The sequence below is a fragment of the Dipodomys spectabilis genome, unplaced genomic scaffold (assembly GCF_019054845.1).
Source record: "Dipodomys spectabilis isolate Male_0828 unplaced genomic scaffold, ASM1905484v1 ptg000066l, whole genome shotgun sequence".
In the NCBI taxonomy this organism is placed as follows: Eukaryota; Metazoa; Chordata; class Mammalia; order Rodentia; family Heteromyidae; genus Dipodomys; species Dipodomys spectabilis.
The window spans coordinates 8,384,281-8,409,721 of NW_024870743.1; the positions used below are offsets into that span (position 1 = coordinate 8,384,281).

Consider the following 25,441-nt stretch of genomic DNA (forward strand, 5'->3'; position numbering starts at 1 on the left):
CTCCAAACAAATAAGCAAACAAAAAGACCCTGGAGATGAACTTTGTGGACACAAGCTGCTAAAAGGTATCTAATATATAAGGCTTTACTAAGTTTCTGAGAGAGCTGTGGTGCTCAAGAAGATAAGTTGAGGCCTGAGATGCTTATAGTTAGTTGGAATCAACACTCCAGGCTTCCACCTTCTCCAGGCAGGACGCTCACACTGGGAAGCTCTCAAGGAGCACGGGCCTCTCACCTCACTCCAGCGGTGACCACAGAAGAAAGTGGAAAGGATTTCCTTTGAGTCTAGAAACTAGGCTCACGGAGAACAACAGAGAAACGAACAGGTACTGGAAAGCAGGGTCAAGCATACTAAGGACCTTAACCAACCATAAAAGGAAGACCTGAAACCTTTTTAAACCTCTGGAATTGTACCTGCCAAGCATCTCCTCTTCCCGCCCCTCAAAAGTGAGTGCTTAACTGAAGTATCTTTGCCTGTGTCACCATGTAAACTGCAATTTCAGTGGGGATGGGGGAGGCACAGCTGAGGGTTTTGTCCACTTTACTCAGTCTGTCCATCTGATGCACAGCCTACTGGAGACTATACTTACTCTACTATACTTACTGGAAACTATACTTACTCTGCAATATGCCTGGAGCGACCTGCAGTGAGATGGACTGTGTTCTATGGTAGGAAGAATGTTTGCTCAGTGAACAGAAGGGCGACCTGGAACTCAAAGTGGTACTAACCACCCATTCAATCTGCCCCCCTCGACTCCTCAGTTCCCAGTAGTGAAGATGGCTATGGGGCCAGGTGGGCCTTTGGAATATGAGAGGAAGACCACAGGACCTGGGCTAAGGGAGTCTCACAGCTGTCCAGTGCCCTGACTTCTCTTCTCTGCCACCCGAGAGACTCCTAGTGGGTGTGCATACTGAGGGCAACTTCTGTTGTATAGGACCTCTGTGATTCTGGGATTAACATCTTACTCCAGCACTACCCAGTACACAGTGATAATTTTTTAAAATAATCACGAATAACTGCTAAATTAATGAACAACTCTACTCCACGTAGAATAGACATCCAGAAGTGAAATAAATTTATATATTTTCCCATACATACTCATAGTCTAGAAAGTTCCAAACAGATTATCCACAGACTTCAGAAACCTATTCTAGTAATAGTTCCCAAGGAGACAAGAATTGTAAAAGGACGTGTGTGTGTGTGTGTGTGTGTGTGTGTGTGTGTGTGTGTGTGTGTGTGTGTGTGTGTGTGTGTGTGTGTGTGTGTGTGTGTGTGTGTGTGTGTGTGTGTGTGTGTGTGTGTGTGTGTGTGTGTGTGTGTGTGTTGGTCCTGGGGCTTCCTGGATGATGTCCCTGAACTTTTGTGCTCAAGACATTTCCAGCTTTTTGGGTAGTTTGGAGATAAAACTCTCACGTATTTTCCTGACCTGGTTAGCCTCCAACTACGATCCTCAGACCTCGGCCTCCTAAGTAGCTAGAGTTACAAGTTTGAGTAACTGTGACACCTGGCTCCCTAAATAGACATTTTGAGGATTTCAAACAATAAGAAGTGGGCCCAAATGTTTTTTTTTTATAAAATAGTACCAGCCCACAGATATGAGAAATAAGGCAGTAAGAGACACAAATACCTAATGGCTTCCCATTATTCTTTCCATTTATTCCATTACACATTCACTAAGTACACACAGTACATTTGTCTTCTGATAGGGACTGGAAACAGATAATATTAGATCAAGTCCCCAAGCATGGATATGTCAAAGGCTACTTGGAAATACAGAGAGATAGCAGACACTACAAAGCCGGACCATTATACAACAGGGTATGTGCAAGATACTATGGACATCTCTAGAAGAAAACTCTAAAAAAATTTCAGGAAAAAGTTGCTGGAGGGGCTATGTCTAAAGAGTGGGTAAGAAGGAGGCAAGGAAGGGGGGAATCAGAAGTGGGCACCAGTCAAAGAAGCAAGCAGGGAGCTTGGTGCCCCAGAAGTACAGACTTGGCTGGGTGCAGGCAACGGCCTGTCAGAGAAGGGGAGAACGAAGCAGGGAGATGCCACCAGGCCCGCGCCAGGCCGAGGGCACTGTCAGTATCCTTACGCCAGGGAAGGCAGCAGGAGACAGACACAATCAGTACCGGGGATTTCAGGTAATAACTTGGTTCAAAATCCACCAACACAACATTTGACATCTATAGACATAACTTTTAAAAGTAAACACAGCATGACTTTGAACTTCAGGTTGACATTAAGGAAATAAAAGATAACTTAAGAAAATCCAATTGTTACCCATAAAGTGAGGTGGAAAAATCAGGGCTTACCCAGTTTTTGCATTGCTAATAACAATGATCTGAAACTATAGAAATAAAGTCAAGAGAAAATTTACTTTATCCATTTCCTTTTAACATGACAGTTAACTAAGAATTTGAAAATAATTTCTGTGACTAATAAAATGAAGAGAGATAGCCCCTCTCTGTGTTTAGGTTCCTATTTAAGAACTCATCCTAATTTCTATTTCTTCTTTTTAAAAAAACATATTATTGTAAAAATACCATATAGAGGGGTTACAATTACATGGGCAAGACAGTGAGTACATTTCTTATCAAGCGTAGTAGCCTCCTCCTTTGTTTCCCCTTCCCATCCCTTCCCCTCTCCACCCCCCACCCCCACCCCCCTACCACTACCACCCCCAATCCCCCACCCCGCCAAAGTTGTGAAGTTCGTTTTTCAACATAACGTCTTGTACATCTCATTGTTGCAATGGGTCCACCTGTATCCCTATTTAAAGTTTGTTTTTCCCCTTCCCCTCCACAAATTATATCAACATCAAATACAGTGAAAGCAGGGGTTATACCCTGGGGGGAGGTACATACAAAGCAACAAAGAAATAATCTTATAAATATGTTGGAAATAATCACAAGAAAGAAAAAAAAACACTTGAATTCTTCTTCCTTTCATGCTCAACCTGTCAACACTGACTGAGGGCTAAGCCTGATCATGGCACAGAGGATATAAGGGCAAACTAAGAAACAGTCTCTATCTTTAAATAATTGATAGTTGAGGCAAATGAGCATAATTATAATGCTTTTTGTTAAATATGTCACTGAATGTGACAGAACAGGCACTTACTTTGTGTCTGAATATTTAATTTGCTATATTAAAGCAAATTAAATTTAAGATACAATTTTCCCTTGTGGTTGCACTGTTCACAGTGTTCTGCAGTTATAATTTTAAATTTAAATGAGTATCCATTGTGCTATTGAAAGCACAGAGAAATAAGGGACTGATGAAGCACTGGTCCTGCTTTGATGGGTCTCATAGTTTTATAGTTTGAAAGGACAATGACTAGCTGGCACTAGTGACTCATGTCTCTAATCTTAGCTGCTCAGGTGACTGAGATCTGATGATTGTGGTTCAGGCCCCAGCAGGAATGGCCGTAGGACTCTTACCTCCAATTAACCACCTAAAACCCAGAAGTGGAGCTGTGGCTCAGTGTGGTAGAGTACTAGCCTTGAGCAAAAAAAAGCTCAGGAGCAGCATCTAGGCCCTGAGTTCAAGCCCCACAACCAAACCAAAAGAAAGAAAAGAGAAAGGGAGGGAGGGAAGGAGGGAGGGAGGGAGGAAGGAAGGAGCGAGACAGGGAGAGGAGAGGGGAGGGGAGGGGAGAGGAGAGGAGAAAGGAAGGGAAGGGAGGAGGGGAGAGGAGGAGGGAAAAGGAGAGGGAGAGGGAGAGGGAGAAGGAGAAGGAGAAGAGAAAAAAGAAGACAGTAACCATACATTTGGTAAAAACACACAGAGATGAACTATGTGACTATTACCAACAGTCACGGCCAACTGATTCATAGAATATCCAATTTATAAGTGAAACAAAATAATTCAGTACTATTCTATTTTCAATAATTCACGCTAACATTTCACTTAGATCTTTCATAAAAACTGTTAAAAACAAACATTTCAAAACTTTGTATCATGCAAAAAGAAATTTGTTAACCATCTTGTTATACAGCAGTGTTTGGAATTGTGAGGTGTTCTGGAGCTTTACAGATGCTGGAACAAAGCATCAACATCAGATTCAGGACATCTAGGAGGAGCTACTGAGACAGAGCAGGCTTTCCGCCCTGGACCTCCAATGTGTTCTCAAGATCAGTTTTAGGGGAAAAATAGTTAGAGAATATAGAAAGTTAGAAGGTGGTTCCCTTCAAACTCTCTTTAGGTTGTTTTGGGGAAGGTTGTGTGTACATGGACCCCGGTGTGAAGACCACTACCCTAAAAAGAATGTCCTTTTCCTCCTTTGCACCTCTTCTCAAGAGCTTTTCCAGAGATAGCATGGGGATGAGACTGGAGAAAGAACAGCATTGGCCTCTGGGGATCAAATTCCTAAGATATTTTAGGCCTTTTCAAAAACATTGTCTCTACTGACTGCTGCTCTGCACCCATTTCTCCACCCCAGGAGGCTGCCAGAGGCTGTGAGTCACTGTTTGCATGACATTGTTATATCCCAGAGGTGTTCAGCAGCCAAGTACAAGACTGAAAGTTATAGCTATATAACATTGTTTTTTTTATATCAGTGTTTGGTTGATTTCCTAGGCTGCTATCTTCCTGTAACCCACTCCTCCCCATTCTTCCACATAAACTCTTGCTTCCCGGGCCCTGATTCTGCTATCATCGCCTGCTTCTCCCATTTGAAAATTTCTATTTTTGCCTTCCTAAGATGGACATATTTTTCTCCCTTACTCACTTAACATTCTGATTTCTACTGCCCCCACTTACACTTATTTCTGTGCTGACTTTCTCACTAGGACACATGCTATCTGTCTGTAAGTTTGAAGGGTATTTATGTGGAAAGCGACTTAAAAGATGAACAGAGAATGGAGAAGGTCCACATCACCAAAGATTAACAGGTGAATAATAAGCAGCTGTGCGACTATATCACCTGACAGAGAGAAGAGCATTCTTAAGGGGGAGGTTATTCTCAGACTCCTTTCCTCCACTGCTTTTCTCATGTTAAAAAATGCTTTAATACTGGCTGTACATTATTCAGAGATGGTTTATTTATTCCTCTGTCTTCATAAGATTTACACCCCATATGAATTTAGAATGTGCACATTTCACAGGAGGGGGGGGAAACACTCCTTCTCACCGCTTATTGATGAAGAGGCCTGTGAGGCCTGCAGAAACATACCAACAGCTCAGCATCCTGCCAGCCTCCTCCTTGGGAGCAGAAGGCATTATCATTTATGATTGTACTGCGCACATGGTCTTTTGGCCAATTATCAATCTCTTAATAAATTACCACCTTAGTCAATTTGAAATAATTTTCCAAGCACCAACAGAGAATGAGTTTTCAGCCTGCAAGTCAGACCAATAATCACGGTCACCCCATGGGCTTTTGCAGCCAGCACTCCCAGGCCAGGCAGGGCAGGAGCTAGGAGCCAAACATCTAGAGCAGCCTTTATCTGAATCCTAATTTTGCTGCTTCTAGCTCAGAAAACCTTGGAGCAGTTTTTAAACTTCCTTGGGACTTGGTTTTCGGTATCTGTTGAAGTTGTGGCAAAATTATTTATGTTATAGGGCTGTTGCAACAATCCACACTGAGTGGCACAACTCTATTATCCTGCTCTTACAGTGTCCTGATGAAGAGAGAAGGAGGAAGATCTGTGACCTTAGGTGCAGCCTGGATGACCAGGACAGCCGAAGAGTGACACTCAACCACAGACGCTGTCCTCGGGAAATGTTAATGGGATCACATGTGGGGAGGGGCCAGCTTGAGCAGGTTCACACCTGCCTGTCAAGGCTTGAAAGTTGTCTAGGAAGTCTTGCTTACTGAGCTGGGTTTGTCTCACTTTTGGTATGGACACTTGGTTTTTCTAACTAACAATGTCCTAGTAACTAAAAACCTAGTGTGCAGGTTCTTGAGGCATGAAAGACACTGATTCTAAAGCATGAATATACTGAGATGTTTGTCCTAAGAAAGGATACGTGTGACCAACCTTCCCTTAGCCTTTAAGCATGCACTTGCTGCTACCATTGAGCAATGTTTCTGTGCCATGCATCTATTTACAAGGCATCTGTGCAGGACTAGCAGATCTGAGTTTGATCCCCAGGTCCTGTCAAATAGTTCTTTCAAATGCTTTCCATATGAAGCATTTCCAAGAAAGGCACTGCCTGAGATCTGTTTCCAATTACTGTTCCTTGGCCTCCCTGCCAGCCTCTACAATACACATATTGCTCCCAGTGTAAGTCAGATTACTTACAAGAACAGTACACAAAGAGAAGCCTAAATGAATTTGTGAGACAGAGCAAAAGTATGTGTACACACTGCACACTGGGAATAGGTTTCACAACATGACAGACAGGAGCAAGTTGGGATTCTGTCAGTTACAGCTAGCATCCTGAGGAAAACTCCTGAATGGCTTTGAGCCTAAATTTCATAGTGCACAAACTAGGGGTGGAGTCATCTGTCCAGAGGGTTGCAAAGAGTTTATGGTGCCTCAAATTCTTTCTTTCCCCATCCTGAGGTGGGGTAAGTAGATGAGGCAACCCCAAAAGGCAAGATATAGTGGGGGTGAATGATCACAGGGTAATATCCTTCAAGATGCACATACTTACAAGACGATTTGTTGAACAGTAACTGCTATATATACAACTACTTAAAGATAATAAAAATATAATTAAAATATAATGTTCTACTTGCTTAAAATACTAAAACAGCACTCAGAAGTAAAGGATGAAAAATTAGAGCAGCTAGTTTTCTTCTATCAATTTCTTCTAGACTTTAAGTTACAGGAACAGGCAGGGGTTGGCTGCATATGCTTTCTGCTTTGAGAATGTTCAAGAAACTGTTCTTTACATAGGTAGAGTCAGAAATTAAAGGGAATGCCCAGCAAATAGAAGCTCTGAAACTTGCAATACGGCCCCAGTGCTTTGGTTAAACCTAGACTACATCATTATAGTGTGTGTGTGTGTGTGTGTGCGCGCGCGCGCGTGCGTGCTCACACGCATGCAAATGTACACGCGCACATGCACCTAGCCTGGGGCTTGAAATCAAGGCATGGGTACTGCCCCTGAGCTTTTCTGCTCAAGGTGCAGTCTACTACTTGAGCCACAGCTCCACTTCCAGGTTATTGGTGGTTAATGGAGATAAGAGTCTCACAGATGTTCCTGCCTAGGCTGACTTTGAACATCAATCCTCAGCTCTCAGCATCTTAAGTAGCTAGGATTCTAGGCAGAACCACCATAGCCTACATCATTATGTTTTAAAATACTAGCAATAGGAGCTAGCCCAGGCAGAAAAGTCCCCATGAGACTCCTATCTCCAATTAACCCCAAAAGAAAATGGCAATAGTGCTGTGGATCAAGTGGTAGAGTACTACCTTTGAGCAGAAAGAGGCTCAGGAACAGCACCCAGGACCTCAGTTCAAGCCCCACAACTGACAAAAATAAAAATAAAAATAAAATAATAGTAATACTTAGCCATGTTTGGATATAGGTCTACACTGAAACCAATATCAAATATTTGGAGGTTGCTACATAACATGATCCTGTATGTATCACCCAGAAACATGATTCTGTATGTAGCTACCCAGAAAGGAGAGACTCCAGAGGCTTTTTCAGTTCTATTTCCTATATAGTAAACAGGAAATATTTATCTTCCTCTTTCCTATTTATTTCCTATTTTATTGTGCTTTACTAAAATGAACCTTGGCTAAACTTTCACTTTATGAATGCCTATACTGCACAGAGACATAGCAGAGGCAGCACATGACAAAAAGTTGAACCCGGAGATACTTTTTGAGGGTAAAGATGGTGCTTATTGTCTTTATTTCTCCACTTTCTGGTATAATAGTAACTTTAAATTATAGGTTCTCAAGACTTTTGATCTCAGGTTAATCACCTCATCCCCTATACAAGATGAAAAAATCAAACTTAGGGCCTTGTGCTTGCTAGACAAGGGTTCTACCAAGGATGCCTTAACACTCTGAAATGTTATTCAGGACCACAGGATGCTTATATTTCTGTACGCTATATAAGTTAGTATTAATCATATATGTTAAAAATGTATTAACTTAAATCTGCCAATAATAAACACATTACAGATTGGTTGCATCCTGGTGAAACTTCAGTCTGACATCCAATCTACAGAAATGTAAGGCAAAAAAGTGTGCTGCTTAACTTACTATTATTTTAGGAAGAACACAAAAAATAGTCTGAAGGAGGTGATTAGAACCAGAACTAGAACTAGAACTAGAATCCTAACTATATGAAGGAATCGGGAGAGATCTGGACTGCTTGAAGAGCAGTCATATGGCGGCACATTGCGGGGAAGGCAGCTCATGAAAAGTGTGGATGTGTTCTCATATATAACAAATAGCCTAGGAAAATTACAGGCTCCTGTCTAAACAGATGATCATTTGCCTAAAACCTCGATCTAAACCCAAGCAGATAAGATTCTGGCTCAGATACTAGCTTACTTCTAACCTTAATAAATCACTTAACCTTCAGCTCATTCTAGTCTAAATGGAGATTATAATACCTATTTTGATGAGCTAGTGTGATAAAGCTTGATAAAGTGGAGATAAAGTGTTGAGCCAGTATGTGGCACATAATATGTGAGCAGTAAATGGTCCCTATTCCTAGCATGCCCTATGATTTCTGTAGAAGATGGTTAAATACAAAAATTTGAGCTTGGCAATCATTTTGTTATGTACGTGAAAATGTACTTTTTTTTTCTTTCTTTGGAGTTCCAACATTGGCTCATAAAGCAGGAACTTACTATATCTGTTGCTCTACCACTTGAGTCACACCTCTAGTCTTGCTTTTTGCTGTGAATTTTGGAAATAGAGTCTATGAAACATTTGTGTGTGTGTGTGTGTGTGTGTGTGTATGTGTGTGCACGTGCGTGCATGCATGCACACGCTGATACTACAGCTTGAACTCAGGGCTCTTGCTTAGCTTTTCTATTCACAGTGGTGCTCTACTGCTTGATCCATACCTCCAGTTATATAATAATTTTTCTGCCCCAGAAAGCCTCAGACTTTATCTTCCAAAAGCCAGCCTGAGTAGCAAGAATTACAGACATAAGCCACTGGTACCCAGCTATAGTTACCTTCTTTATGGGAGATTTTCCAACTAATCTCTGAACAACTGGCGCAATCTGATATCCTAGTAAAGCTAAACCAAGTAAGAATTTCTCTGCCTATTTGTTCCCTTCGTACCAATGAGCTACTTTTGTAGACTCTACTAATGTGTGTTTGGACTGGACTAGAAGTCTTAATTTATTTAGTCACTGCTCAGGACTGGTGATTTTGCTTAGGTTTTCCAAATTACATGGATGTGGAGCTGATACTGATATAGTGTGATGGTTTCTCTTTTTTGAGAATCTTTAAGGATGATGATAGATTTAGAATAGGATTGATTTAATTCCATCTTTGCTGAAGAAGCTTTGTTGCTCAGAGGATAGAAGCTTGTTCTATTGAAAGAAACTCACTACCATAGACAACTGAACCAGACCATTCTGGCTAAGAACAGATAAGAAGAAAGATAATCTACATGATTTACTTTAGTTGAATTAATAAATTTTAGATTGACTGAGCTGAACTTTAACTAAAAGAGCAAGAGGATTTGATTTTTAGATTGCTAATTTCTCCTTCAGAATTTAATAATATAAATTAAAATGTGGGCATTTAAAAATTGCTGACCTGTAAAATTTGGCATCTTTTCTTTCAGTCTTATTAAGCTCATTGCATAACTTCTGATAAGTTTTATTGTGGTTATGCAAAATTTGAGATAGAAAATAGAATAGAGAATGAACTGACTACTTAGACTGTGGGGAGCCTGAAAATGTACTGTCTGATCTATTTTAGAGCTTTCTGGAAGCTGAGGCCAAACTGCCCACTCCTGATTCCAGAAGACTAGCAGGTCTGGAGGATGTGATTTGGAAGAACCAGGACTGGGTCTTGACAGATCCACAAGGCATTTCTCGCAAGCTGAACAAACATTTCATAATGAAGCCTAATCAGTTAAGGGAACACAAAACATTCCCTAGTCTACATTTTCAACTCTAATCAATAACCAGAAAACACTCAGATAAGGGTATCTTTCCCCCTTTCTTTCATATTCTTCCACACAGGATGAGAGCTAACCTAAAGGAACTGTTCCATGTGACTACTTCCTGTCAGCAACCAGCCTTGTCCACTGCCGGACTCACGCCTGGCTTCCTGATAGAATTGCTTTCTGGAACAGTTCTAAGTCACACAGTTTCCCTTAAGTATGAAAATAGTGGAGATTTTGTCACTGTATTTGATTTTGGTACCCTGTGTGTTGTATATACTTCTATCTGAATTAGGGAAGGGATGGGGAAAATGGACAAAGGGGGAACCAATGCAACAGTGATCTCACAAACAGTATGTTGGAAATGATCTTTACAATTTGTGGGGTGAGGGTATGGAGGTGGGAAGGGAAAGTGGGAGAAAAACGATGGAGGGGCAACAATGTCTACAAGAATATGTAACTGGAACCCATCACCTTGACAACAAACTTAAATTTAAAAAAAAAAAAAGGAGAGTCCACTGGCTACACTCGCTAACCCAGTAATTCCAATAACACTTGTTGCTTTTATGTTGGTATATATTTTCATCTTTCCAACGTGTGAGAGTGGATATGAATGAAAGCAGGAACTATGAGGGAGCCTCACTTCCAAACTCCACAACATACAGGCTCTGGAAAGGGGGGGGGGGGGCGGGAAATCACTGGACTTTACTGCCCAGATTGGCTCTGATCCTCCAGTCTCATATATAGCAATGAATGACAAACGGTGAGAGCTGGAACAGAGGTAGACTACCAGACAGAAGAGGAAAGGAATAGGAGTTGCCTAACTACTTCCAGATTGAGAAGCACTAGGGAAGATACTAGAAGGCCTTTTTAAATTCCATGATCACACAAGGGATTTTAAAGGAGGATTCTAGTAAACTCCTTAGCAGCATTCCATGATAAGAATAATTTCCATGCATTTGCGTACGGATAGAGCTGCATCAGCAATCAAAGGCAAGTGGGAGGTAGAAACACCATGGCTGAGATTGAACACATTCCCTTCACCAGATACCACTTTGAAGTCAAGCAAAACCTGTTTTGACCAGCTTTCATGTCTTTAATTATTTTTCCATATTTCTAAACATATTAACTAACTAGCTCACTATGCTTTTGAAGAAAATGTTGCTAGTGGCTAAACTGTGTAAGCATCAGGTAACTGAGTGCAAAGAACCAGCCAGGGGTTCAGCACAAAAGTCACACTTGGGGACATTTCTATTTGAAATTCTAATGTCTGAACAATGGTTTACAGTTTTTGTTAAACACTCTTGAATAACCCTACCCATTCTTTCTAAAAATTTGGTTCTGAATTAAATGTGGGTACACATTGGAAAACGGCACAGAGTATATGAATAGCACACATTTATTTTACATTTTTTAACACCATGTACAAGCTGTGGGAACATCTGGTGTTTTGCAAATTTGGGCAAATGCAGCTGCATTTTCTCTTCCAAATGTGTCCTCTGACACGTGTGGGTTGTGTTTCATTTTCCCTTTTATTCTCTTACTCTTTCTGTCTGTCTCTTTCTTCTCACCTTTATGCTTTTCCACTCTGATCATAAAAACAAAGTTTGTCAATTAATAAAAAGGGAGAAATTATTATAGCTAAACTGAAGACATAAAAGTAATTTCACATGTAGCTGTTTCACCTCTCTAGTTGATATGACTCAGCAGAAAACCAGCTCTTCAGCATAGTCTACAATAAAAAACCCTCCATATCTAATCAAGATGCATTGTACCTATAAATTGACATGTTGAATTGAAAGTCCTTTGCACAACTGCTTACAAATAATAAAAAAAATTTAAAAAACAAAAGAAACATCTATACTTAGATTATACCATCTGAGCTAAGAGAACACAATGAAGTAATCAACAAACTACTGCTCAGTACTTCACCATTTTTTTTTTCTGGGGGGGGGGGGGGGGGTAAATGCTAGCCCTGTCCTTCGGCTTGAATTCAGGGCCTGGGCACTATCCCTGAGCTTTTTTTTTTTTGCTCTAAGTTAGCATACTACCACTTGAGCCACAGCCTCACTTATGGCTTTCTGGTAGTCTACTAGAGAAAAGAATCTCACAGACATTCTTGCCTGGGCTGGCTTTAAACCACAATCCACAGGTCTCCTGAGTAGTTAGAATCACCCGCATGATACACTGGCACCCGACAAAAGTAAATATCCAGGTTGGCAGTGGTGAGATCCAAACCCACACTGGCAAAGTAGATGGAGCCTAAATCTAGTGCCTGGCTATGCTACTGTCCTCTTCACCTTCTCCTCACAAAAATACACATGAGCTCAAATAACTGCTTTTCAGAGGGCTGGCTGATGAAAATTTAAGATTTAGGTGATGAGCATGACTTATAACTTAAAATCATCATACTTAAAATACCATAAATCGTAGCTAAAATTCTACCTAAGCTCTATATGCCAATCTTAAGTATTATCATGAATAAATAATTGCTGTTGGAAGGTCTAAAACTGTCTGTAACATTCTTCTATACATACGTTTACAATTGGGGCTGGGAAGGTGGCTCAGTGGTAGAGCGCTTGCCTTGCATGCATGAGGCCCTGGGTTCGATTCCTCAGCACCACATAAGCAGGAAAAAAAAGCTGGAAGTGGCACTGTGGCTCAAGTGGTAGAGCACTAGCCTTGAGCTGAAGAGCTGAGGGACAGCGCCCAGGCCCAGAGTTCAAGTCCCACTACTGGACCCAAAAAACAAAAACAAAAATATATGCTTACAATTAGCCATACACCGCTGTTAACAATTCCAACCTCACACGCAATATTCAAATCGTCCTTCACCCTGAGTGTGGCTAAGAGATTGCCTTGAAAAATCTCCTTGTTCTTCAGCCAGTGCAAGGTTCTAGATCTGGAGTCAATTCCTTGGATTTCAAACTCCCCCAGTGGCTTAGTCCCGTCCCACACATTACCACCTTTCTGACTGCTTTCCTTTAGACTCAGCCTTACTGAGAACACAGCCTAGAACAAGACTGATCCTCTTTGTCTGAAATACTTTAGGCTTTTTGATCCCAATGAACTCCCCCAGCTTCTGCACTGGCTCCAAAACCTGTGGCTCTAGCAACAGAGCCTAGCAATAGTATAAACATGTGGTTAGCAGTAAAGGCTATGGGATATCTCCTCCAGTTCAAGTTATGCCTTTTCATTACCAACTTAGTTTTGCCTATAAAATCAGGTAACAATTTCTCTCACACACAGATTACTCAACCCCAGTCTCCTCTGGAAGAAGCAAAAGTCTAATGCCACACAATGATGAGTGGCACACTTAAAGAGTTTAAAAGCAGCCACATAGGACTACAGAGTTATGCTCTTTTAAATACATCATGCTATCACCCTTCAAAACCATTCTTATGTAGTTCCTTAAACACAAGTGTGATAGTTTTATCCTTTTTAGAGCAGGAGTTAAAAGTTTTAAACCAAGTTGTTACTCAGTTCCTTGGGTTACAATAAGAAAGTGAATAAGCCCTTCCTTATCCACTACTATGAATCCAACAAGTCCAATAAAGTCTAGCATTCTACAGGAAGAGGCTTGAGCCTCTTCCTGTACCAACTTCTAAACAAATGGTTTGCAAGTCTTTGTAACTATCCTATTGCCATGAATATTGCCATAACAAAAACATTACAAGATACTGAATAGACTTGTTAGCATAGGGAAAAACAGAAGATGGCAAGAGGAGACAAAAAATGAGTTCCAAAAGCAATCAAGTTCTGCAGATGAGAAAGCAGACGCTAAGATTTAATGGCAGACATATTCCTGGGCACAGATTGTGACAAATGGACAAATTTGTTTAGCAGTGGTATCTGGGTGGAAAGAGTAAGGGGAGGAGTAGGACCATGTCATCTATTATGAATACATACACATTACTGAAAGATTCCAAGTAGGCATTAAGATAGAGCCAAAGCACTACCAGCCCCCTCCCCTGAAAAAAAAAGTCAAGCACGTAATTTCCTTCTACTTCAAGAAAGAAGAATTTTAAAAAGCAAATTTCAAGAACACAAGAACGATTTTCATTCTTCTACAGCACTCAGTCTACTTGGGTCTAATTCTTCTGTTACCTTGGTCACAGCTTTTGGAGAAAATGTAACTGCATCCACCACAGCGATGAGGTCACCCGGGTGGAGGCGATCAAAATACTTCATGCAGACATCATAGGCACGAAGCCATTCGGGGGCAGACGCTGGGACCTGCTTGATGAGGTGAGGGTCTCCAGTCCAGAATAGCTTTTGTAACCAAACAGTGTACAGAGAGCTTGGTGAAAGCATGCGTCCATCCTTTTCGGGGATTTTGGGAGCAAGCTTGGAAATAGATAAGATATTCTGACTTGTAAGCACAGGTTCCAGTGCTTCAAGAGGACTCATGTTTTCATCTGTCAACTTTTTATAATTAAGACCTATTGAAGAAAAGAAATAAGAAAGAAAATAATATGGACATAGCCCTCTGTGAGGCTGAATGAAAAGATCAAGCAATTTATACCAGATCAGAGGTTCTGAATTCTATGCTAAGCCTGAACTTTAGCGAGCTGTGCAATCCTACACAGGTCACTCTACTTCTTTGTGCCTCAGTTTCCATATCTGTACACCGGCCTCTTCAATCCCCAACAATGCCCTACACTTTCCTCTACCACTGCATTCATCAAACTGACTTCTACATATTCCTTTATTACTTCTTGCTATTTCCACTAGCTACTTGAATTTTATTTCTCACCTCTCAGTAAACAACTGATTAATGAAAAACACTCTCACAATTGTTATGACTATCAAGTGACTATGGACTTGAAAATGCCACAGTATGATAAAGCATTATAATAATTTTTAGGATAGTAATGTTTAGGGTATGTTTAATCTTTTCGTTATGAGCACAAGAATATCATCTAAAAGATTTACACAATTCATTAAAGCTGCAAAGGCTCATTAGCTAGCCACTGGTGCCTCATGCCTGTAATCCTAGCTGCTCAGGAGGCTGAGATCTAAGGATTGTGGTTCAAAGCAACTCCAGGCAGGAAAGTCTGTGAGACTCTTATCTCCAATTAACTACCAGAAAACTGGGAGTGGTACTGTGGCTCAACATAGTAGAGTGCTAGCCTTGAGCTAAAAAGCTCAAGGAGTAGTGACTAGGCCTGAGTTCAAGCCTCAAGACTGACCCAAAAAAAATAATTAAAAAAAAAGTGTTGCATATCTTAAGTAGGTTTCAATGAAGTGAAATTCTGTCAAATAGTCTAATGTTAAGAGTATGAGCCATATGATTGATAGATAGATAGATAGATAGATAGATAGATAGATAGATAGATAGATAGATACCCCAGGAGTAGTGGGCCCAAACTGATTTTAGTACTAGATCAACCAGAAGTCAGTGTGTGACTTTTAAAAGGTTTCTCACTTTATCTGATAATGAATTGCCTCAACCAACACGTTGATTTGAAAAGATAATAATTAACAGTGAAAATGAAGGAAGGAATGACATTCTCCCCCAAAAATGTATGCATTACCTAACTTATGGAATGGATATCTTAATAAAAACAATAAAACTATATTTTTAAAATAAAAAAGATAAAGTCAATTAATTTCAAAAATCTATTATTTTAAATCTACACCAATCACAATACACATGAACACAAGTGTAGACAGAAAATTAATTTCTAGCTTTACTTTGGAAGAATGAGTTCACACAGGATCACAAGCATGCTACCTGATGCAACTACTTTAAATTTCTTCAGCAGCCGGATGTGAGTTTCTGGTTTAATGGTAGGATTCCCAATGTCTGCACAGTCACAATTTTCCAGAAGTGTAAAATAATACAGTAACCTTTCATGATCAAAGCCACCAATGGTGGGGTAAATATACTTGACCATGTGCTTGTGGAAGGCTTCAGGATCAGTCTTCAAAGTCTCAAAGAGATGAAGGGTCTGGGCTCGCTCTTCAATTTCTCCTGTGGACAAACTGAAATTAAGAGATAAGGAAACTAGGTTAGAACTTGGTTTTTATGTTAAATAACATGATTTTTTGGTTATCTAGGAAGAAAGTCTAATTGTTAGTGGTGTTCTTCCTGTGTAAAGAACAGCAGCCCCTCAGGTCCAGAGGCCTATCAACGCAGACACAAACGTGTTGATGTACTACATGGTTTTCACACATTACCTCAGGTGGGTTTACCTGTAAGGTAGATACTCCTGCAGCTGGAAGAGATTTCCAATGCTCCCCAGCTAGACAGTACATTCCTATCTGCAACTTCTACCCTAAATCACTTATTCATGTTATAAAAAAAATCAAAATCTGAGACTCTGTACAAAACTGTTGTAAACAATCTTATTGTTTCAATAATTTAGAAAATGGTGTATGGGATTAAAGGGAGAAAAACAAACACTGAGACAAAAGTTTTACATTCAAGAGTCATGAATTGATATCCAACACACTTCAATTTTACAGTATGTTTAAGTAAAACTTTTACTTAGGTTGATATATAGGAATTCCATTGAATAAAAGATATGTCCTGCCGCAAGCCGGTGGCTCACGCCTGTAATCCTAGCTACTCAGGAGGCTGAGACCTGAGGATCACAGTTCAAAGCCAGCCCGGGCAAGAAAGACCATGAGAGTCTTATCTCCAGTGAACCACCAGAAAACTAGAAGTGGCGCTGTGGCTCAGGTGGTAGAGCACTCACCTTGAGCTGAAGAGCTGAGTACAGCGCCCAGGCCCAGAGTTTAAGCCCCATGACTAACAACACCTAATTTTTATGCTTAGATATCTTTTCATACTGAATGTTAAATGTGATTTTTAAAAACTGTTCAATGCTGAATTATTCGGGGAAAATACTTCAAGGCCCTATTGGTTTGATTGACTAGTTTGTTGTTTTGAGTGGAGGTGGGAATCTGGGTCTTGAATCTTGGTCTTGGGGGCAATCTCCATGCCTTTGATAGCACCAGCTTGCATTCTCCAACTGCCAGGGCCTCAGGCATCAGCAGCCTTTCATGCTAAGAGTAACGCTCAACTACAGGGGTTCCCACACAGCAGGGGGAGTACCTGGAAACTACTGAGGTCCCTGGTAGCACTTAAGCTTGGGCTCACGCATGTGTCACACAATGCCTCAGAAATGATGCCCTGTTTATTGAAATCACCATTTCACAAAGTGCTAAAAGGCATATGTTTGTTATTTATACACAAAGTTAACATGAATTGTTTTCGAAAGATTTTATGACAGAACAATAATACTTGGGATAAAAAAGATAATCTATAAAGTCAAGATATCAAGTTTATTCTGCTACTATTATTTCTGTATTAAGTTTCTTTATTGCTGGCTGAATGGGAGTTTGAAGTTATACTCATTTGGCTGGTGCTCTAACATTTGTGCCATATCACCAGCTTTGCTTTTTGCTGGTTATTTTGAGGATGGATTCAAAATTTCCTACCTGGACTGACATGAAACCAATCTTAGCCTTCTAGGGAGCTAGGATTATAGACATAAACTACCAGCACTGTATTCAAATGATTTTTGTTTTTAATTTTCTGCTGGTCTTAGGGTTGAACTCAGGCCTAGATGCTGTCCCTGAGCTTCTTTTGCTCAAGGCTAGCAGTCTACCACTTGAGCCACAGCACTATATCCAGCTTTTTGGTAGTTAACTGGAGAGATGAGATTTCTGGACTTTGCTTCCAGGGATGGCTTCAAACCATGATACTCAGATCTCAGCCTCCTGAGTATCTAGGATAACAGGCATGAGACACTGGCACCCAGCTAGTGTTCAAATAATTTTTTATTGTCTTTTTACTTCAAGAGGAACATTTTACTCCCATTAGGACACAGTTCAAACATTTATAAAAATAAACATCATGTGTTCAGTCTATAAAACTTTTTCTGACAGTCTATTAAACTACTGGCACATGCTGAAAAATCTTCCATTGTGGTACTAGTAACATGTTATAACTACTTATACCTGTCTCTCTCGCTATACTATGCTGCTTGATGGCTTGGATAATTTTACATCTTCTTTGTCTTTAGCATCTCAATAGCAAGGTCCAAACTGTGATGGCTGCTTATACTCAATGCATGTCCATGAACACCAAACAGACAAATAGCTAAGCATGACATCAGGCACCAAGCTCAAGGAAGGACATGAAGATTTACACCACGGCATTCTCATCCAGGTTTGAAAATCTAGTTGAGTTAAAATTAGTGTTAATTTTCAATGCAAAGTACTGTTACAAGCTGACAAAGGACACAAAATTATTTTCCTATTAAGAGCAGGACCTCTAAAAATCTATGAGTTCAAAGGAGGTAGAAATCAATAGTAATCGACAGCTGACAGAAAGAAGTACTTGAGTTTGACAGGCATGAAGCAGAAATGTGAACAAACCTATCAAGAAAGCACAGGCTGTACAAGGAACAGCAAGTACACATGGATGGCAGGTCAGAAAACATTCTTGATAACTACTGCTACTGAAAGTGCAGTCATCTCTGGAAGATACTGGATGCAGAGTGGCATAGGAAACGGGCTCAAAAGTAGTTGTGCATTTCTCATGTTCCTTTACAATGAAGTCTGAAACAATTAAGGAGTAAATAATAAAACCATGTAAACTCATTAAGATGATGCTTATTGACAGACTTACAAGTCAAACAAGGTACAGAACAGATGAAAGAAAACAAATCTGCATTTATTGGGCTAGGAAGGTGGCTCAGTGGTAGAGTGCTTGCCTTGCATGCCTGAGGCTCTGGGTTCGATTCCTCAGCACCACATAAGCAAAAACAAAAAAGCCGGAAGTGGCGCTGTGGCTAAAGTGGTAGAGCGCTAGCCTTGAGCTGAAGAGCTGAGGGACAGCGCCCAGGCCCAGAGTACAGGCCCCATGACCGGATCCAAAAAAAAAAAAAATCTGCATTTATTATGTTGGTCACTACGCAAATATATTTAAGCTATCGATGACAAACTTGCATTGAGAGAGGTTAAGTGACTTAAACCCAAGCTCAGTTCTGTCCAGATCACACCACACATGAGTGTACTAACTGATCACATAAGACCAGAGGTCTTTCTCTAGTGTATTAGTATAAGGTATTAGTTCTCTCCTCGTAGCAATAATCTGAGTTCTCCTGCCATACTCCGTCTCTAACACCCTGATAAGCGGAGATTGAAGGCAGACTCATATACAAAATGGGCAGCAATGGTAAGTTTCTTTAATTCATCTATGTTTGACTGGATTTTGAGTACAGTCTCTCTAAGTCAACACTACATTTTTCCCTTGCCCACCCACTTATTCTGTGCCTACAATTCAGGTTGCCTCATGTGCAATTTTACCTAATTATCTTGTCAAGACAGATACTAGAATACCTTTACTGACACATGATAAATACTCAAATCTCCCTCTTCAGTAAATTACAATGTGTTAAGATCTTTTTATAGATGCCAGTAATCAATAACTCATTTTAATGGTTTCCATTGAAAGAAGCTGTTATCTTCTCTTTGGAATAAGAAATGAATTCTTTGCTCAGAAAATGACTCCAAAGAACCTACATTCAAGAGAGTAGGAAGAAATCCCATAAAATCACTATGGATTTTTCTCTAATCAATTAATGATTACCTTCAAAAATAGTTTTATCAGGTTTTCCTACACCAAGTTTTAGCTCTACAGCAGCTTGTATATATATATATATATATATATATATATATATATATGTATATATATACATATATACATATATATGCATATATATATTATACACACATATATGCCATATTTAGCTTTCAGAGATTACTAGAGATAGAAGCTAGTATTAGTTGTACTCAATGCACAAGGAATAAATTATTAGGATTAATCCCATGATTAGCATGTTCTGAGATGGCTTCAAGTTGCCAATCACTCAAAATGTGGTTCAAAAGCATGTATTAAAAGGAATTATATTTGTGTAACAAAACAAATTTATTCAAATACATTTTTCTTCACTCAATCTGAGACTGAGTGATCACACAATTGCACTAGGAATACTTAAAATGGAAGAGGAAGGAGAATATAAGAAGAGGAAGAGTGGGAGGGGACAGAGGAGAAGGCTATGAGAAAGGTTAAAGGGAGAGCAAAGGGGAGAGGAATGAACTGAAATAGAGTTTACAGAAAAACTGCCAGCACTTTTGTCTCTATTATCTTATTTAATTCTATTAATAACTCTGTAAAAAGTCATGTTATTGTGCTTCTTTGAAGGAACCAAAAGTTTGGACAAAAACATAACTAATAAGACATAGATAGGTATGGACTCTAAGGTGAGTCCTTCAAAGTCAACTTCATTTCTCCTTAATCAAACAACAAAGTCAATGTTTGCACCCAGGACTTTCCTATTAGGCAAAGTTCATATGTAGCAGCTTGGGGGCATTTTCCTCAAAGGCTAATCTATCAATCACAAATAATGACCACCAGTCGGTAAAGGATGTCTTCATCACAGGTGACTGAAATGACACATCCACTCTCTGAATTATAGCGATTCCCTATAGGAATCACTCTGAGAAGTCACCACAAGAATGCCTCATGATAAACCTGGTGTGGAAGGGGTGATGTTCAATGCTGCCCAACAGCTGAACTTGTAATTCCTCAAGGAAAAAGTGGACAATATGAATTCAACTAACTTTTCTGAGCATGTCAGAGTCTCTCTCTTGTACCACAGGTATTTGGTGAGTTCCTTTATAGAACATCTATGATATAAACAAAGTAGTTAACATAAAAACCATATGGATAGGTTTTATCTCCTTCTGAAGGACATCCCTGTGCCTTTAACCTTTTTACTTTCACATAATATGTCAATTTGGACTAGTTTATATAGCCTCATATAAGAGATGAAAACAAAAACAATTTTGAGAAGTACCATGGCATAAGAATGCTAATAGGCATCATTTATGGAGCACTCAGCCTGTGCCTGAAGCACTATGCCCTCGCAATCATTAGAGAGCAATAAATATCCTTAACAACTTGAAAAAGTATTCTTGAAAAATAAGATGAGCAATAGTGGTCAGTTATAAGATGAGTTTATTAATTCTAGAATGTTTCCAAAATTAAAAAAATAGGCGACTCTGTTTTATTTTATTTTTGATCACTTACTACATGTCAGGTGCTTTAAGTCTCAAAGAAGTCATGTAAAATGACTTGTGAACAGAAATTCTACGAGGAAAAAAACTGACTTATTGTCGACTATGTCAACAATACACTCACAAGGAAGGTCAGGAGGGAGAGGCTGGATGAGGCTTGCATGATTTAAGGCCTGACCACTTTCCACTAATGTGCTCAGCCTAAAATGCATCATCTTAAGTTTTATGCCAGGGTCAGTAGCTGTTGAGTATTTGGAACAAAATGGCTTTAAGAATCACAGCATAGGGCTGGGAAGGTGGCTTAGTGGTAGAGTGCTTGTGTCACATGCATGAGGCCTTGGGTTTGATTCCTCAGCACCACATAAGCAGAAGAAAGCCAGAAGTGGCACTGTGGCTCAAGTGGTAGGGTGCTAGCCTGGAGCTGAAGAGCTGAGGGACAGTGCCCAGACCCAGAGTTGAGGCCCCACGACCGACAAAAAAAAGGAAAAAAAAAGAATCACAACACAGAAACAAACTGTAGACATAAGAAAAGAATTCCTTCCACTTTGGTAGTGGTAGTGATCATTTTTCTAAAGTTTGGTATATTTCTTCTTATGTACAATGAAATCCTATCTTAGCTATGGTGAATAATGCTGCAATAAACACAGTGTGCTGGTAGCTTTAATATTACCTTGTTTTTGGTCATTTGGGTAAATGCCCAAAAGTGGGATTGCTAGGTCATAGGAGAGCTTTATGTGGAGTTTTTTGAGGAACCTCCATACTGCTTTCCAGAGTGGTTGAACTTACACCAACAATGCAGTAGGGTTCCCTTTTGGCCACCTCCCCTCTAGCATCTGTTGTTATTAGAGTTCTTAATTATAGCCATTCTAACTGGGGTATGGTGGAATCTCAATGTTATTTTGATTTGCATTTTTTTTGGGGGGTCCGGTCGTGGGGCCTGAACTCTGGGCCTGGGCGCTGTCCCTCAGCTCTTCAGCTCAAGGCTAGCACTCTACCACTTGAGCCACAACGCCACTTCCAGCTTTTTTCTTTTTGCTTATGTGGTACTGAGGAATAGAACCCAAGACCTCATGCATGCAAGGCAAGCGCTCTACCACTGAACCACCTTCCCAGCCCTGAGTTGCATTTTTTTATGGCCAGAGAAGCTGAGCATTTCTTCATGTGTTTATTGGGCATCCTTCTTTCCTCTTCAGAGAAGTCTCTCTTTAAGTCTTTAGCCTTAAAGACAGTTGTTTCTTTGAGAATTTGTTTTTGGGGGATTTAATTTTTTGAGTTCTAAGTATATTTTAGATATGAGACCCTTGTCTGTTGTATGGCTAGTGAAGATCTTCCTCTCAATCTGTGGGCTTTTTATTGATCTTGCTAGCTATGTCCTTTGCCATGCAGAAGCTCTGCAGCTTCATGAAATCCCATTTGTCCAACTGTTCTTTGATTTGTTGTGTTTCTGGGTTTTTATTAAGAAAATTTTGGTCTGTGCCAAGGAGCCCTAGAGTTTCTCCTGTTTTATTCCTGTAATGTTTTCAGAGTGTCTGCTTTGACTATGAGGTCTTTGATCCATTTGGAGTTGATTCTGGTGCGGGGTGATATATAAGGATCTAACTTTAGTTTTCTACAGGTATTTAACAAATTTTGTCAGCATTTACTGAAGAGGCTATGTTTCTTCCATTCTTTTTTTTTTTTTTTTTGGCTCCCTTATCAAAGATTACGTGGCTATAGGTCTTTGGGTCTGTTTCTGGGTCTTAAGTTCTATTTTGTTGGTCCTCAGGTCTGTCCTTATGTCTTAATGCTGATAATTTTTTCTTTCTCTTTTAGATCAAAAGCAAATCATAGCCAGGTGCCAGTGGCTTATGCCTGTAATCTTAGCTACTAAGTAGGCAGAGAACTAAGAACCACAGTTAGAAACCAGCCAGAAAGTAGAAGCCAGCAAGAAAAGTACATGAGACTCCTATCTCTAACTAACCACCAGAAAGCCAGAAAAGGAGCTATGGCTCCAGGAGGAGAGCACCAGCCTTGAGCAAAAAATCAAAAGGACTTCTTCCAGGCCTTGAATTAAAACCTAAGTACCCGCACACACACACTCTCTCCTCTCTCTCTCTCTCTCTCTCTCTCTCTCTCTCACACACACACACACACACACACACACGTACAGAGCAAATCTATTGCTCAATTTGATCAATTCTGTAAGATCTGGGACCTAAAAATCTACATGCACCATTTCTACCATTTTTTCCTGGCCTTTTATTTTTATGTCTTAATTTTCAATGTTATGGCGTTATGGTATAGCATTATGTCCTAGTAGATCAATATGAAATTAAATCATTCCTTCTTCTTTACTAACCACCCTAACACTGATTACACTATACCAGAGGTTTTCAAGGAAGGAGGAACTGGAAGAGAAGCCAGAATTTAGGATTCCTTCAATGTGGCAACATTTGCACAAGTGTCATTATGTGAGCAAAAATCACCATGGGGAAAAGGCAGATGCCTTATAGTTTATTCACTCCCTACAAGTGTACCCTGTTCTTGCCCACTCTTGCATCAGAGATAAAAAGGATCTTCCATGATAGTGACAGTGACTAGAAAACTGCTCTTTAGAAAGTCTTTTTGAAGAGGGACCAGCCCCCCCACTACCTATCAAAAGAGACAATACTAAGAAGATGACATCTATACTTTGCCACCTCTGAACAGAACATTTACAGCACCCAGAGGAGTGTGATCTCTGCCACCCAAAAACTTCTCACTGCTAATCACCTGAATGACTGAAAAGTAGAGACAGGGCAAGATGTTCAGCCTTCAGACCTGTTGTTCAAACAAGAAGGAAAAGACAGGGAAATCCTACCAAATGTGGCACTTGAAAGGTGTGTTCCCCATTAGCTTACCATGCTCTAGTATGCAACAAAAATACAAATGAACTCCCCCAGTTTCCTCAGATTAGATTGGCTCCCCTGTCCGCCACTCTTTTTCAGTAGGAAGTATTATATTTTCCCCTTTATATCCAAGAGAGGTTTTCTCTTACCTGTCCTGCACGTCTTTTATGGCATTCACAACTTGCAACTTACATTTTGACTACTGTTTATTGAGGGCAAGGAAAGGAGAAACAGAGTTTCCTATCAGGGTATAATAAGGTCCATAAGAAGGAGTTATCTGTCTTGTCAGCAACTTTGCTTGAGCTACAATGACAAGCTAATAATAATAACAATAATAACAATAATTAGTATCAACACCATTTAATCAACCAATATAATGCTAATATATCAGCTAGAAGAATCCTCTGACATGTCACAATGACTCTGTGTCTTAAGTTTTAGACATAGAAATCTAAAACAGAATCAGCAGAATTAAGAAGAAAATCAGTAACAGCTATAAGGATCCATCAAATGACAGACTTCCCACAAATTTTCTAGAATCTTCAAAACCCTTCAGGTAAGGAAATGGTCCTTATAACTGAGAAAACAGTGACCCAAGAAGATGAAGAACTATGCTCAAAGATACAGGGTTTATAGCTCTGGGCTGTAGCTTTGGATCTTGAAACCTGATCTAACTCCAAACTTCATGCCCTTACCTCTATGTGCTTCCAATCTATGTGCTTCCAAACGTCCTGTTCAGAGGTGGCAAAGTATAGATGTCATCTCCCTCCAGTAGGAGAAAATTACTTTTTAAAGAACCAGTAAAATGAAACCTTACAGTAAAGAATATTATTTTTCTTGATTCTTTTAACTTCCCAGTGGCACTGACTCAACCAATGAGTGTTGGGCGGTTTTTATTGCATCAATAAGGCTGATTTCTAATAACCAGGTTACCCAGTTTGATTAAGTAATAAGGCAAACTGCTGCCATTTAAGTAAAGAACAGAAAGTCTCAAACGCCACTTGCTGAACCAGTATTAAGTGCTTTGCTGCTCACAGGTAATGATGCCAAGAGTAATGATTTCCTGTGCTGTAATTGCTGTGCATCTGCATAATCACACAGCTATCAGTATAATGATACGCCAGGAACAGACTTGCACACTACTAGATTGCCTAATAATTCATAATATATTCAGAGGCCAATGAAGCATCTTGTGTGTATAGCTATGGCATCCTTTTATGTACCATTCGATGAAATAAAAAAGAGATTTAATAACTGCTAGGACAGTTTTTTAAACATCAACATGCACAGCATAGGTGACATGTACTTGAACATATTATTGTGCTTTGAAAATGGCCAAGTCCGGGCACTATTTACAGTTGCTACCACTATCACCATGTAGAAACCTGATAAACAACTAAAATGTAAAAGTTAACATTTCAGTGGTCTACTGA

General features: G+C 39.9%; 1 protein-coding gene across 1 annotated transcript in view; it reads right to left on the reverse strand.

The window, feature by feature from the left end:
- The window catches only part of Nbas (NBAS subunit of NRZ tethering complex), a 306,644-nt gene that overhangs the window by 52,422 nt on the left and 228,781 nt on the right, over positions 1-25,441 (reverse strand). Inside the window, exons 43-44 of the mRNA XM_042680768.1 lie at positions 15,782-16,032; positions 14,152-14,486 (exon numbers count right to left, since the gene is read on the reverse strand). Coding sequence (XP_042536702.1) covers positions 14,152-14,486; positions 15,782-16,032 — 586 coding nt within the window. The remainder of the gene's footprint in view (positions 1-14,151; positions 14,487-15,781; positions 16,033-25,441) is intronic.